The sequence below is a fragment of the Hypanus sabinus genome, chromosome 14 (assembly GCF_030144855.1).
Source record: "Hypanus sabinus isolate sHypSab1 chromosome 14, sHypSab1.hap1, whole genome shotgun sequence".
NCBI classification, from domain to species: Eukaryota; Metazoa; Chordata; class Chondrichthyes; order Myliobatiformes; family Dasyatidae; genus Hypanus; species Hypanus sabinus.
Genome location: NC_082719.1, coordinates 85,900,172 through 85,916,714, shown reverse-complemented (window position 1 = coordinate 85,916,714; position 16,543 = coordinate 85,900,172). Strand labels below are relative to the sequence as shown.

Here is a 16,543-nt window from a genome sequence, read left to right as displayed (position 1 = left end):
GAACCCCTGGTGCTGCAGGTGATTAGTTGATCATATTTGAGCAGAGATTTGTTCAAACAAGCTTGTTTGAAATCCCCAACAATGATCTGAAAGATGTTGGGGTAAGCTGTTTCTTTTTTTGCTGCTGGAGGCAGTCAGTACCTTGAGAACCTGCATAACGTCAGTCTTTCGTCAGTGTATAAACTGCGGTCAGGATCACAAAGGTGAACTCTTGGTAAGCAGAATGGTTGCCACTTAATCATTGGATGTTCCAGGTTGGGAAACTAAGAGTGCGACAAGACTGCTGTGTTGGAGTACCACAAAGAGTTTATCATGAAACAAAGACAGCCCCTTTTTGCCTTCACCTAATCAGCAGTCCAGTCCATCCCATGTATTGAGAAGCTCTCATGTCTGATCGTTCAATCCAGCTTGTGCTGAGTGAGCCATGTGTCTGTGAAACACAGAACACAACAATTCCTCATTTCTCTCCGATACACTAATCTTGCCCTTAAGTCCTCAATCTTGTTCTTCAACAACTGCAGATTGGATAGATGAAGTTTCATACCAGCGTTTCAGGCTGGTTTAGAATCCTCCCCATCACCCTCATTTTCAGCATGGCACTGTACCTTAATCCGTTTAAAGGTGCTATATCTGCATTCTTGAGAGTTCAGTCCATTGAGTCCTTCAGGAGACTATGATATTGCTAGTTCTTAAAGATAGTTCAAAAGTACATTTCTTAAAGGGAAATTACAGGCTGATGATTGCAGTTGAGTAGTTCAGAAGAAGTATATTTAGAAGATTCATAAGCCAACAACAGTCCATTGCCATGTTTCATCTTGCACCTTGAACTCTAGTCTCATTGTCGTAATTCCAACCATGTCAGGTTGATCCATCACTTTTGTGTTCAATGGTCACCATTGTCTTCCAATAAGCAATATCTTGATATTAAATTCCTTAATCTCATTTTAAATCCCTCAATTACCTCACCCCTCCTAACTGATTTCATCTTCTATAGGCCTACAACCTTCTGAAATATTCATGTTTTGAGGCTTTAGAATCCCATGCCTAAAACTCTCAGTCCCTTTACCTTTCTCTGTCCCATTTTACATCCCTATCTCTGTATCTGCCCTTGCACCTGTAAGACATTCTTTAAAGGATTTGGTCATCTGTCCAAATATATCTGGCTTACCGTTAACTTGTATAATATGATACTCCTTTGATGAAATTTGGAACACTGAAGGGACTATTTAAATGGACTATGGCTCAAGGTCTTTTTTAGTTTGATAATGCTCCTGAAAATCTTTATGAGCTATTTTAATATGTGAAAAGTGCAATGTAAATACATTTTGCTGGTGAAGATTCCAATGGAACTGCTAAGTATGACAATACCCCAATGAATGACAGATAATCAAGTGAGGTCATACCACACTCTGTGCAGTCTTTTTCCTGCCTTGTTACTTCTAAGATGATCTTAAAGTTATGCCCCCTATTACCAATTTAACAGCCAATGTGGATAGTTTACTGGTTTTGCTTTTATTAAAACTTGCCATAATATTTTAAAATCTTGAGCAGATCTTCCCTTAAACTTATATATTCTTTAAAAACAAAGGTTAGATTCTTGAATATTAAAACCATAATTAAAACCATACATTCCATATTTCCATAATCAATTGATTAATTATTTGGCTCCTTTCACTTCAAAATGGTGCCCAATATATGAACCAATGGAAATGATAGAGACACAACCAATTACAATGTTTAAGAGAGATTTGAACACATAGGTAGTTTGGAAATGTTCAGAAGGTTATGGGCCAAACATAGGTCAGCACCAAACAACATTGTTTTGCTCCTAACCACAAGTTTTTGGTTGGAATCTTTCTCATAACTCTACTGCGTCCTCTGTCATTCCCACTATAAGCTACGAGAAACTTATCAAGATTGTATTAAGCAAATAAAAATGAGCATATTTTCAGAGCATAATTCTTAAATGTTCCTTGTCAGTTGGTTAAACATGAATTTTACAAGTCTTACAAATACATATATTTCAAAAACAAGTCATATATCATCTATGCACTGTTATGAAAATGTTAAAATATTGTTCGCTCTCTTTTCTATGTAGACTTCAAGTATTTTGAAGATCCGTCCGATGAATTCCGGGATCAAGAGGGCACTGTTCTGCCTCTGTGGAAGTATTTTTTTGAAAAGGCAAAGAAACTGGCAGTTACTGGGATGTGCTGGTGTGTATCACAATTATAGTTCAATAAGTGACAATAGAAAAAATAAAAAAGCTGTCAGGCACCATTCTGTAACTTCAGCTCATGATATCTTCTTTTAGTAAACTCAGCGTTACAGGTTTATTGAGGTAAATGACTGAATATTTCTTCCAGTTACTCAGAACTCACTGTTCTTTAGGTAGCTACTGGATCTTTAAAATCTAGCTTAGCTGTTGGAACAAGCACATTGCATGTTGTTCCAGTCAGGTCAGTAACAAAATTCCGTATGACTGATAAGTTAAGTGAAAGAATTATTTTGAAAAGGCAAAGTAAAGCAGATGATGTGCATCAATCATTGTATGTGGGAACTAGTATGGAAGTATTTGGGAGCCACGGTGATCCCACCTGCAATGAATATCTGTAGCTTGAGGAATGTTGGCTCAGAAATGATAAGTTGATGTCTGAGATTCAGGCACTGTGATGCATCAAGAGGAAGAAACAATCAAGTTCACAAAGCATAGCTGTGAGTTGTATAAACACCCCCGAATAATACTAATAAGGCAAGTTAATCATAAGTTGCCTTAGTTGATCATAAATCAAGAAATAGAATTGCATGCAACAAGGATCATAGATGGGTAACTTTTATCTCCATATCTTCTGACAAATTAAATGAGCAGTAAACACAGAAAACACAATTGATGACTTTGCTGATATTTGAGAGTAAACTGGCTACATTCAATTTGTCCTACTGTTTGAGTACAGGATAACGTGAGTTATTTCCCATTTTAATGGTTAAATGCCAGCATTATACTTATGTTGGATCAGCTTGGCTAGAGTTATAGCAAGTTATAAAGCACAATTCTCCAGCATGATAACTGTATCATTCAGTATGTTTATACATTAATTTGTAATTTCAAGTGCTCAAATCCAATCAGTTCACAGAATTCTAGGCTTGAACTCCATTGTGTGAATACAATGTTGACTAAACCCTACTTGAGAAAATATGAAGGATCTTGCGGCATCATTTTGAAGAATAATTGGCTATTTTGACCAATGTAGAGCTAATCACCATTTATAGCATGTATAACACTAGAACACTAGAATACTACAGCACAGTATAGGCCCTTCAGCCCTCCATGTTGTGCCGACCCATATATTCCTTTAAAAAAGTACTAAACCCACACTACCTCGTAACCCTCTATTTTTCAAGTCGTCACTTTTATTGTCATTTTGACCATAACTGCTGGTACAGTACATAGTAAAAATGAGACAGCGTTTTTCAGGACCATGGTGTTACATGACATAGTACAAAAACTAGACTGAGCTACACAGGACTGCATGAAGTGCACAAAAACAGTGCAGGCATTACAATAAATAATAAACAGGACAATAGGGCAAGGTGTCAGTCCAGGCTCTGGGTATTAAGGAGTCTGATAGCTTGGGGGAAGAAACTGTTACATAGTCTGGTCGTGAGAGCCCGAATGCTTCGGAGCCTTTTCCCAGATGGCAGGAGGGAGAAGAGATTGTATGAGGGGTGCATGGGGCCCTTCATAATGCTGTTTCCTTTGTGGATGCAGCGTGTAGTGTAAATGTCCGTGATGGCAGGAAGAGAGACCCCGATGATCTTCTCAGCTGATCTCACTATCCGCTACAGGGTCTTGCGATCCGAGATGGTGCAATTCCCGAACCAGGCAGTGATGTAGCTGCTCAGGATGCTGTCAATACAACCCCTGTAGAATGTGATGAGGATGGGGGGGGCGGTGGGAGATGGATTTTCCGCAGCCTTCACAGAAAGTAGAGACGCTGCTGGGCTTTCCTTGCTATGGAGCTGGTGTTGAGGGACCAGTTGAGATTCTCTGCCAGGTAAACACCAAGAAATTTGATGCTCTTAACGATCTCTACCGAGGAGCTGTCAATGTTCAGTGGGGAGTGGTCAATCCTTGCCTTCCTGAAGTCAACAATCATCTATTTTGTTTTGTTCACATTAAGAGATAGGTTGTTGGCTCTGCACCAGTCCGTTATCCGCTGCACCATGTGCATTTCTTTCATCCTTGTGCCTGTCCAAGAATTTCTTAAATACCCCTAATGTTTTAGCACCCACCACCATCCCTGGCAAGTCATTCCAGGCACTCACAACCCTCTGTGTAAAAAAACTTACCCCTGATGTCTCCACTAAACTTCCCTGCCTTAACTTTGTACATATACCCTCTGGTGTTTGCTATTTGAGCCCTGGGAAATAGGTACTGGCTATCTACCCTATCTACGCCTCTCATAATTTTGTAGACCTCTGTCAAGTCCCCTCACATCCTTCTACGCTTCAAAGAGAAAAGTCCCAGCTCTGCTAACCGTGCCTCATAAGACTTGTTTTCTAATCCAGGCAACATCCTGGCAAATCTCCTCTGCACCCTCTTCATAGCTTCCACATCCTTCCTATAATGAGGTGACCAGAATTGAACATAAGTGTAGTCTCACCAGAGATTTCTAGAGTTGCAACATGACCTCGATACTCTTGAACTCAATCCTCCTGTTAATGAAGTCTAGCATCCCGTAGGCCTTCTTAACTACCCTATCAACCTGTGCAGTGACCTTGAGGGATGTATGGATTTCAACCCCAAGGTCCCTCTGTTCATCCACACTGTTAAGTAACTGACCATTAACCCCGTACTCAGTCTTCTGGTTTGTCCTTCCAAAATGCATCATCTCACATTTATCTGGATTTAACTCTATCTGCCACTCTTCTGCCCAACTCTGCATCCTGTCTATGTCCTCTTGTAACTTTCGACAACCTACAGCTCCATCCACAACTCTTCCAATCTTTGTGTCATCCACAAACTTACTCACCCATCCTGCCGCCTCTACATCCAGGTCATTTATAAAAATCACAAATAGCAGGGGTCCCAGGACAGATCCCTGTGGTAATCCACTAGTCTCCAACCTCCAGGCAGAATACTTTCCATCCACTACTACCCTCTGCTTTTTTCCTGTAAGCCAATTTTTTATCCAAACAGCCAAGGTTCCACTGATCCCATAACTCATGCCTCATGACATATAATATTAATAGATTATATGTTATTGTTGCTCTTAGGAGCTTCCTATGTGCAATATTGGCTATTAGATTTCTCAGAGAACAGTAGTGATTATACTTTACAAGGGTATTTAACCGATTATGCAGTGCCTTGGCACATTCTGGGATGTGCAGTATGTTGGAGAGCAGAGGAAGATGTAGACCACAAGACATAGGAGTAGTATTAGGGCTTTCAGCCAATAAAGTCTGCTTTGTTATTCCATCATGGTATTATTCTCCCTCACAATCCCAATCTCCTGCTTTCTCCCCATAACCTTTTACACCCTTACTAATTAAAATCCTATCAACCCCTGTTTTAAATATATCCAATGACTTGGCCTCTATAGCTGTCTGTGACAATGAATTCCACATATTCACCACCCTCTGGCGAAGGAATTCTTTATTATCTCTGTTCTAAAGAGTTGTCCTTCTAATCTGAGGCTGTGACTTCTTATCCAAGACTCCCCCACTATAAGAAACAGCTTCTCTTTGTCCACTTTATTTGACCTTTCAATGTTTGATAGGTTTCGGTGAGATTTCCCCCACCCTTCAGTCTTCTAATCTCCAGCGAGTACAGGCCCAGGGTCATTAAATGCTGGTCATGTGTTAACCCTTTCTTTCCCAGGATTATTATCATGAACCTCCTGTGGACCCTCTCCAACACCAGTACTTTCTTTCATGGATAAGTACTCAAAACTGCCTACAACAGTCCAAGTGGAGTCTGACCAATGCCTTATAAAGACGCAGTATTACACCCTTGCTTTTATATTCTAGTCCTTTCAAAATGAATGCAAACATTGCATTTGCTTTCCGTACTACCAGCTGAACTTGTGTGGTAACCTTTAGGGAATCCTGCACGAGGTCTCCCAAGTCCCTTTACACCTCTGATCTCTGAATTTGCTGCCCATTTAGAAAACAGGCTATGCCTTTATTCTTTCTATCAAAGTGCATGACCAAACACCTCCCTACACTATATTCCATATGCAACTTCCTTGCCCATTCTCCTAATCTATCTGAGTCCTTATGTAGGTTCCCTGCTTCCTCAATACTACCTACCCTTCCACCTATCTTTGTATTGTCCACAAACTTGGCCAAAAGCCATCAATTCAGAGACCACTGAAATATGTATAACATGAAAAGACAATTAGACCATTAGATATAGGAGCAGAAGTAGGCCATTTGGCCCATCAAGATTGCTCCACCATTCAATCATGGTGCAGTTCTTCCAGTTATCCCCACTCCCCTGTTTTCACCCCATACCCTTTGATGCCCTGACTAATCAAGAACCTATCTAACTTTCCTTTCAATACACTCAATGGCTCGTAGCCCTTTCATTCCTGGAGTCATTCTTGTGAACCTTCTCTGAACCCTCTCCAATGTCAGTATATCCTTTCTAAAATAAGGAGCCCAAAACTGCACACAATACTCCAACTGTGGTCTCATGAGTACCTTCTCAAGCTTCAACATCACATCCCTGCTCTTATATTCTCTACCTCTAAAAATGAATGCCAACAATGCAATCACCTTCTTCACAATCAACTCAACCTGGAGGTTAACCTATAGGATATCTTGCACAAGGACTCCCAAGTCCCTTTGCATCTCTAAATTTTGAATTCTCTCCCCGTGTAAATAATAGTCTGCCTGTTTATTTCTTCCACCAAAGTGCATGACCATACACTTTCCAACATTGTATTTCATTTGCCACTTTTTTGCCCATTCCCCAAGACTATCTAAGTCTCTCTACAGGCTCTCTGTTTCCTCAACACTACCTGCTCCTCCACCTATCTTTGTATCATTGGTAAATGTAGCCACAAATCCATTAGTACCATAGTCCAAATCATTGACATACATCGTAAAAAGCAGCGGTCCCAACACCAACCCCTGTGGAACTCCACTGGTAACCGGCCACCAGCCAGAACAGGATCCCTTTATTCCCACTCTCTGTTTTCTGCCAATCAGCCAATGCTCCACCCACATTACTAACTTCCCTGTAATTCCATGGGCTCTTATCTTGCTAAGCAGCCTCATGTATGGCACCTTGTCAAAGACCTTCTGAAAATCCAAGTACACCATGTCTACTGCATCTCCTTTGTATACGCTGCTTGTAATTTCCTCAAAGAATTCCAGTAGGTTTGTCAGGCAGGATTTTCCTTTCAGGAAACCATGCTGGCTTTGGCCTATCTTGTCATGTGCTTCCAAGTACTCTGTAATCTCATCCGTAACAATTGATTCCAACAACTTCCCAACCACTGATGTCAAGCTAACGGGTCTATAGTTTCCTTTCTACTGCCTCCCACCCTTCTTAAATAGTGGAGTATCATTTGCAATTTTCCAGTCATCTGGTACAATGCCAGAATCTATTGTTTCTTGAAAGATTATTGTTAAATGCCTCCGCAATCTCTCCAGCTACTTCCTTCAGAACCCGAGGGTGCATTCCATCAGGTCCAGGAGATTTATCCACTATTAAGCTTCCTGAGAGTTATCCACCATTAAGCTTATTGAGCCATAATTTTTACTGCACAAACTTGGAAAAGAAGCATTCTCAACATTAACACCTGTGGAATAACACTAGTCACTTACAGCCAACCGGAAAAGCCCCTCTTTATTCCCACTCTTTGCTTCCTGCCATTCAACCAATCTTATTGTTTGGAAATAAGGTTGTTTGGAAAAGACTTAATCAATGGAAAAGTCTAAGTAGGCCCTGAGTTGGTTCATGGAAATGAAGGAAGATGCTTTAGAGATGTTTGGAGAGTAATGATCAAGATGATCTGGGGAGAAATGGTAATTGGGGCTGTGGAGGGGGTGGGGTCTGGGAACTAGATTGGAAGGAGCATCAAGATCTATTAAGCCATGTGACTGGATGGTGATTAAGTATGGTTGAATCCAGAATCAGCTTGGAGAATAGTGTAGTTAGATGATTATAGTAATGGAAGAAAGACATTAACACTGGGGGCCAATAACATTAGTAGATAGAAGGATGAGATCATTGACATAAAGAAAAAACCTAGCAGAAAGAAGATGGGCTCCTTGGATTCCTCTGTTCAGGTAGGGCTGAGAACTTTACCTAATGCAGTTTAGTATTAGCATGCTTTATTTCTCTGATTCAACTATTTCAGTGTTCAAGCTCTGCTTCAAACAGAACCCTTCTGCACATGCCAGAATTTTCTATGCAATGTCAACTGAATGTTACATCCTGTTTAGTAAGATTATGCACATCTAATGTCCTCCATATAAATGTATGAAGCATATTGACAGCCCACAGATTTTTTGATCATGGATACTTGTCATGTTTTTAACAAAATTCACATGCCTATCTTATATATATTTCAGAGTTAGTGATAGAATTTCTAGATGACTAGACTTTACAATGTAATAGAGCATTCTGCTAGCCATAAATGAACCATCAGAATGTTTTGCTGCCTTGTGATGTGATGCATATCACCCACAAAAAAGTATTGCCAGTAAAAGTCATCTTGCTATTAGGAACCATTTAAAGGAGAGGAAAAGCATTAGGGCAGTCTTCAGGACCACTCAGTAACTGCCAGGACATTGGCTAGAAACAGCACTGGCAGTAGAAGGAATGTCTCCATCTCTTAACATTAAGTGGTTGTTGGGTGTCGTGGCATTACAAGAGGTAACATGAAGAAAATAATAAGTAATTTAAATCTTCTGTTTCTAATTTTCAGGAATCCTAGATACCACGACCTTTTTGCAGTGGCCCATGGTTCCTGTAAGTTGAAATTCAGAAGTGACTTATACTGCATTTTGAATGTATAACAAGAGTTGCACAAGTATCACATTGTATTTAGTTTTAAAGTCTCATATGAAGGTTTAACACATTCTGTTTTTGTTTTTGTTGTTCAACTTACAAAACATGGGCACAGCCCAGGCTAGTTTTATTAACCATTTCTAATTGACCTTTAAATGCATTAGTGTCATTTAAGAAACTCTTAACTGGATGATAAAAAAAACAGAAGGTTATGAAGGAGGAAAGGGTTAGGTTAATCTTAGAGTAGGGTAAAAGTCAGCACAACATCATGGGCCAAAGGGCTGTAATGTTCTATGTTCTAAAATTAGAACCCTCCCTTGTCCTTGTCCCCAGCACTATCACCATCTTCTGAAGGTCAGTTAGGAATGGTTAATAAAATGGATGTGATTGAATCATGTTAGTTAATTTAACAATCAAGGGTCTAAATGATTTGGAGAAATCAATTAGCCTGAGCTTCTTTTCCGTGGATTTAAGGAACTGACGGGTGATCTGGACAAGGTATACAAAATTATGAGAAGGTAGGAAGTTTTTTATTTCTCCTATGGAAGCAGTATTAGAAATAAAGTGGACATGGGCATAGGCAGAGAAAGAGGTGCTTTAAAGATGATCTGAGGGGAATGTCCCAAATATCAGCTGTACTCTCACAGAAAGTGATTGGTATCTGGAATGCACTGCCAGATAAGATGCTGGACATCTTTAATCACAACATTTAAGAGGCATTTAGACTGGCTTAGAAAGAGATTGACATAATGTATGCAAATAGGATTTCTGCAGATGTGTAAAATGGTTCACATGGTGACCAAAGGCCTGTTTCTGTGTCCTATAACACTAAGATAAACAGACAAAAAAATGCAGATGTTGGAAGCCAGAAATTAAAACAGAAAATGCTGGAAATACTAGCAAACATCGATAGAGACAGAAATGGAATTAATGTTTTCATTGGATCACTGAAAGGTTGAAAGCTGTCTGATCTACTATTTATAATATTTGCTTAATTTAACAAAGCATGCTTTCTGAGTTTTACTGAGGTGTTTTAACAAGTTAGTGCTACTGACATTAGTTTTATTGATTTCCACAGTTACACCAAAAAAATTTGAAAAGATCCCATAGAAGTATTCTGGAACTCTCATGATTATTATTCTTCACTACCATCAATTTTCTTTCATCACAACCCTTTTTTTCCTGATACAAACCAAAGTTTTATTTCATGCATACATATCACATAAAATATTTTTTTCATGAGTTTTATTTTTTCCTAACAACTTTATAAAACATATTTAAAAAGACAAAAGTTGTATTCATTGGTATGCCAAAATCTAAATTAGAAAATTTTGAAAAACAATTGATTTTTCAGGCTTTATGATGCAGATACATCAATAATTGCTCTCCTGATCTGCAAAGCATTTCCAACTAGTTATATATGTTTTGCAGATTTATGAAGTCTAATGTTTCCTTTTCTCTACTGAATTACCAAACAGCAGTTGCTCAGTCATTGCCTGATTCTTCAAAAATGAAATAGAGTTTAAAAGGTAACTCTTACAAAACAATTTGTAGGATTATCAAGCAACAAAAGGTCATGGATAAATAGATATTTACCCTAATGTTGTGGTCACTATTTAAAGAATGACACTCATGTGCCTTTGGAATTCCAAGGCTTTGTGACCTTGAGGACAGGTTGATTCTATGCTGTCACCACTATCTGAAGAATTGTGGCAGAAAATGGAACATCAGGAATAGCAGATCAGCTGTCAGAAGCTCTGTTCTCGGCAAATTGCATGCTCTCCCTCTCTTTCTCGTTGGTGGCAGAGAGTTTGTTGACAATGCTCAGGTTGGAGAACTAAGGAAAAAAACGATGCAACAGACTTTATCATTGCAAATCGGCGAGTTGTTTTGTTATGTCTCCCCTCTCGCTGTGAAAGGGGGACACCTCTCTTTCTTTTTTTTAGGGAGAGAGAGAGCCTGGGGTATGTTGAATTGTCAGGTGAACAATTAGTTTTCATTGTACTGCAGATCAGGGACTTTCTTGGGGGCTTGGCTATTGCTTGCTTGGTGGGTGGAGAGTGCTTTGTTGCTGTTTGTGCATGGGGGAGTAGTTGGGGTCTTTAGGGTTCTTATGTTTTTACTGTCATTCATTCTTAGGGGGCATTGTTTGGTTTTCATGGATGTCTGCGAAGAACAAAAATTTCTTGATGTATATTGTATACATTTCTCTGATAGTAAATGGAACTATTGAAACTACTGCATCTTGATTCTTAAGCATAACAGGAAAGATAACATACAGAACTACCAGTCAACCTAAATCTACTACTTTTTTGTCATTTGATTGAAACTATAAAATCAATATTCCATTTACCTGTCAATGTTCAAAGTTTAAAGTAAATTTTATTACCGATGTACATATATGTTATCATATACAGCCCTGAGATTCATTTTCCTGCAAGAATACTCAGCAAATATATAGAAAAGTAACAATAACAGGATCAATGAAAGATCAGCTATAGTGAGGAAGGCAACAAACTGTAAATGCAAATATAAGTAAATGGCAATAAATAATGAGAATGAGATAATAGGATAAAGAGTGCTTAAAGTGAGATCATTGGTTCTGGAAAAATCTCGATGGATGGACAAGGGAGTGTAGTTATCCCCTTTTGTTCAAGGGCCTGATGGTTGAGGGGTAGTCGTTGTTCTTGAACCTGATAGTGCAAATCCTGAGGCTCTTGTAATTTCTTGATGGCAGCAGCAAGAAAAGAACTAGGCCTGGGTGGTGGGAATCTCTGATGATGGATGCTGCTTTTCTATTGCGGTGTTTCACGTAAGTGACTACAGAAGCTTTGTGACTGGTTATTAATTCTATCCATATTATCCTTTGGCCTTAAATATGTGATTGATAAGGCCAAGAGAAAGTATGGATAGAGTGTTTCCCGTAGATGTGCTGAATGATTGCGAGGGCTTTATCTATGATATACTGGGCCAAATCTACTATCTTTAGTAGAATTTTTCATTCAAACGCATTGGTATTTTCATAGCAAGCTGTGATGCAGCCAGTCAATAAGTACACCCTCCACTACACATCTTTAGAAGTTTGTCAAAGTTTTAGATGTCATGCCAAATCTCCACAGACTCCAAAAGAAGTAGAGGTGCTATCGTGCTTTCTTTGCACTTACACTTATGTGCTGGGTCCAGGCCAGATCTTCTGAAATAGTAACACCCAGGAATTTGAAGTTGCTAGTCCTCTCCACCTCTGATCTTCCAAAGAGGACTGATTCACGGAACTCTGGTTTCCCTCTCCTGAAGTCTACAGTCAGTTCCTTGGTCTTGCTGACACTGAGTGAGAGATTGTTGTTAATAACGCCACTCAGCCAAATTTTCCATCTCCCTCCTGTATGCTGATTCACCACCTTTGATTTGGTCCACAGCAGTGGTGTTATCAGCAAACTTGAATATGATGTTGGAGCTGTGCTTAGCCACAGAGTTGTAGGTGTAAAACAAGTAGAGCAGGGAGCTAACCACTCAGCGCTGTAGTGCACCTGTGCTGATGGAGATCATGGAGGAGATGTTGTTGCCAATTCAAATTGACTGGTGAGGAAGCCCATGATCCAATTGCAGAAAAGGTACTGCGGCAAGGTCTTGGAGCTTATTGATTAGTTTTGAGTGGCTCCTGGTCTCGAATGCTGAGCTGCAGTCGATAAAGAGCATCCTGATGTATGCACCTTTGTACAGATTTTCCAGGATTGTGTGAAGAGCCAACCAGGTGGCAGCTGTGGTGGACCTGTTGCTCAGTTATGTTTCATCACCATCCTCTCAAAACACTTCATCATTGTGGATGGATTATAGTCATTGAGGCAGGTTACTACGCTTTACTTGGGCACTGGTATAATTGAAGCCTGCTTGAAGAAGGTGGGTACCACAAACTACCAAAGAGAGGGGTTAAAGATCTCAGTGAATATACCAGCCAGCTGGTCAGAACAGGTCTTTAGTACATGGCCAGATACCCTGTCCATTCTGGATGCCTCTGTAGATTCACCCTCCTGAAGACAGCCCACACATCAGCTTCAGATACTAAGATCAAGGGATCATTGAGAGAGGTGGTGGTTCACAATAGTTCCTCCATGTTCTGACAGTCAAAGTGAGCATAGAAGGCATTGGGTTTACCTGGAAGTGAAGTGTTACTGTCTCTCATGTCGCTTGATTTGACTTTGTCAGAGGTGATAGCGTTCAAGCTCCGTCACAGCTGTCAAGCATCCTTCATTGATTCAAATTTAGTCCGGAATCTCCACTTCCCCTGTGAGATGGCTTTCCGGAGATCATACCTGCACTTCTTTCTTGGTCTCCAAAAGTTAGATATGATGTTAAATAAAAAGTTAAATAAGAACATATGCAAGAATTTTGAAATAATAGAGTTGAATTGAGTTGACTTTATTTTTTTTATCCTTCACATACATGAGTAAAAATCTTTACTTTATGTCTCCATCTGAATGTGCAATATGCAATCATAGTAATTTATTATAATTTATATTAAATAGAACAGTCAATGTAATATAAAGTACACTCAAATCAGCGTGAGTTCATCAGTCTGATGGCCTGGTGGAAGAAGCTGTCCCGGAGCCTGTTGGTCCTGGCTTTTATGCTGCGGTACTGCTTCCCAGATGGTAGCAGCTGGAATAGATTGTGATTGGGATGGCTTGGGTCCCCAGTGTTACGATGGGCCCTTTTTGCACACCTGTCCTTATAGATGCCCTGAATCACGGAAAGTTCACAACCACAGATGCACTGAGCTGTCCGCACCACTCTCTGCAGAGTCATGTGATTAAGGGAGGTAGAGTTCCCATACCAGGCGGTGATACAGCCAGTCAGGATTTTCTCAATTACACCCCTGTAGAAATTTCTTCAGATTTGGGTGTCCATACCAAACTTCCTCAACCATCTGAGGTGAAAGAGGTGCTGTTGTGCCTTTTTCACCACCAGTTTGTGTGTACAGACCATGTGAGGTCCTCGGTGATGTGGATGCCGAGGAACTTGAAGCTATTTATCCGCTCAACGCCAGATCCATTGATGTCAATAGGGATTAGCCCTTCTCCATTCCTGCTATAATCCGCAATCAGCTCCTTTGTTTTTGCGACATTGGGGGAGAGGTTGTTTTCTTGACGCCACTGTTTCAGAGAGGTGACTTCTTCCCTGTAGGCAACCTCATTTTTGTTTGAGATAAGGCCAATCAATGTAGCAATGTTGGCAAATTTAATTAGCAGATTGGAGCTGTGGGTGGCATTACAGTCATGGGTATGTAGGGAGTAAAGAGCCCCTGAGGGGCTCCTATATTGAGAGTCAGAGGGGTGGAGGTGAGGGAGCCCACTCTTACAACTTGCTGGTGATCTGACAGGAAGTCGAGGATCCAGCTGCACAAGGCAGGGTCAAGGCTGACATCTCTGAGCTTCTTGTTGAACCAGGATGGAACTATGGTGTTAAATGCTGAACTGTAGTCCAAGAACACTATTCTCACATAAGTATCCTTCCTCTTCAGATGTGTAAGTAGAGCAGTGGGTGTTGCGTAATCTGTTGATCAGTTGTGTCGGTAGGCGAATTATAGGGGGTCCAGTTTTGGTGGTAGCAAGCTGCAGATGTAATCCTTGGCCAGCCTCTCAAAGCATCTGCTTATTATTGAGATGAGTGTGACAGGACGTCAGTCGTTCAGGCATGTTACCTTGTTATCAGGATATAATCCTCATGATGCAATATGCTGTTATTTACATGAAATGGTGGGAAACCAATTATGTGGAGAATAGGAATTGATAGCAGTATGTATTTTCTTATTAAAATTTTTGAAACAATTGATGGTTCTTTGTTCACACTATTAAAGTATCATCAAATTCTCTCACAGTGAGATATTTTGTTCTCCCATTCTACATAAACGGATGCAATAATCCATATTTCCTCATTTTAGTCTACCAGTGATAAGTTAGCTTTCAGTTCCATGTGTGAATTATCATTTACATTTGAAAATTACATTCTTTGTAAGTGTTGAAAGCAGGAAAACAAGGACTACTTGCAATAACTTTATGTGAAAATCATTTCTCAAGAGCCTAATCCAAGCAGTTTGTATTTTACGTCCATGGCATAAAGTACTTTTAGTAAAAAACTGTCAACTATTGAAGCAATATGAAGAGAGGAACTGATATATTGGTCCAATTCCCTAAACATTATTGATTCTCTCTCCTCTCCTATCAGATTTCTTCTTCTATCGCCCTTTACCTTTTCCATCGATCACCTCTCTTCAGCTCTTTCTTTATCCCTTATCCCATCCCATTTGCTTTACATATGACCTTCTAACTTGTCCTCCTCCTCTTTCCCATAACTTCTTATTTTGGCATCTTCCTCCTTCATTTTTAGTCCTGATAAATGGTCTTGACCCAAAACGTTGACTGTTTATTCCTCTCCATAGATGAGATTTTGACCTGCTGAGTTCCTCCAGCATTTTTTGTGTGTTGTTCTAGATTTCCAGCATCTGCACAATCTCTTGTGTTTATTATTGTTTGAAGATAGTGAAGTTGTAGTGCAAAATAAATCTGGGTCAAACACACCAGTTGTCCTGCAGCACTGTGGGGATTCTGGTTAATTGGTTAATGTCAGAAGGGAATGTCAACCAAAGAACTGAATTATATATATTAAGTGTCAGCCAGAGATCTCGAATGAAAAGACTAATAAGCATTTATATGCATGCTGACAGCCTAATGCCAGCATTGACCCACTGAAAATTAAGTGGCATGTAAAGCTTCCCCTCTACTAGTAATGAAACTTTCCTGTAAACTTGGACATTTTTTTTTCTTTTTGAAATAATCCTGTAAAAGTGTTTAGTTGAGTAGGATGGTCGTGTGCTCGGATGTAACAGCCACTCCAGGTCCAAAGGTGCTTTTCTTTGCTTTTTTTTATGATCACAAGTCACAGTTGGATACTAAGAACATCAAGTACTGTAGGACTACCCCATCAGCAAGTTGCTCGAAAGTGATGGAGCTGGAATTATTGAGTATCGTTGTTGTGTTGTTACCTGGACTTGTTGCATAGCATTGTGACAAGAAGGTGTGCAGTGCAAGAGATTGCCTTTTAGATTGTGATCACAAGGCCCTGTCGAACATTGGTAAGATAGTATAGTGCAAGTCAGTTTCACTGGTTTGTTTGTGAGACCGACGGTAGGGGAGCTGCATTGCCTCAGTTGTGGCAAGGTCTAGGCCTGGGTCGAGGCTGCAAGATCACTTGTGCTAGTCACCCGGGGAGGAGGTGTAGAGGCAGTGCTGCTCTCTAGAGTTCACTCAGTGGAAGAACAAACTGGATCAGACAACTTACCGTCAATCTAGTCATGATACACAGGGACTTGGGCTATATTGTTATTTTTTTCTCTTTGTGACTGTATGTTTTCTTTTTAATTGTAATCATGATGTTTAATAACTCCAAAACATAAAAAATAATAGAAAGGAAAACAAGAGAGCTAGGAAAATGGATCTAAACTTCATTTTTACTTTAAGCGAG

The 16,543-nt window shown here is 39.9% G+C and overlaps 1 protein-coding gene across 1 annotated transcript in view; it reads left to right on the top strand.

Moving 5' to 3' along the window:
• Positions 1-16,543, top strand: part of dnai1.2 (dynein, axonemal, intermediate chain 1, paralog 2) — a 149,686-nt gene that overhangs the window by 58,806 nt on the left and 74,337 nt on the right. The window contains exons 12-13 of the mRNA XM_059989591.1: positions 2,099-2,216; positions 8,943-8,986. Of these exons, the coding sequence (XP_059845574.1) occupies positions 2,099-2,216; positions 8,943-8,986 (162 nt within the window). The remainder of the gene's footprint in view (positions 1-2,098; positions 2,217-8,942; positions 8,987-16,543) is intronic.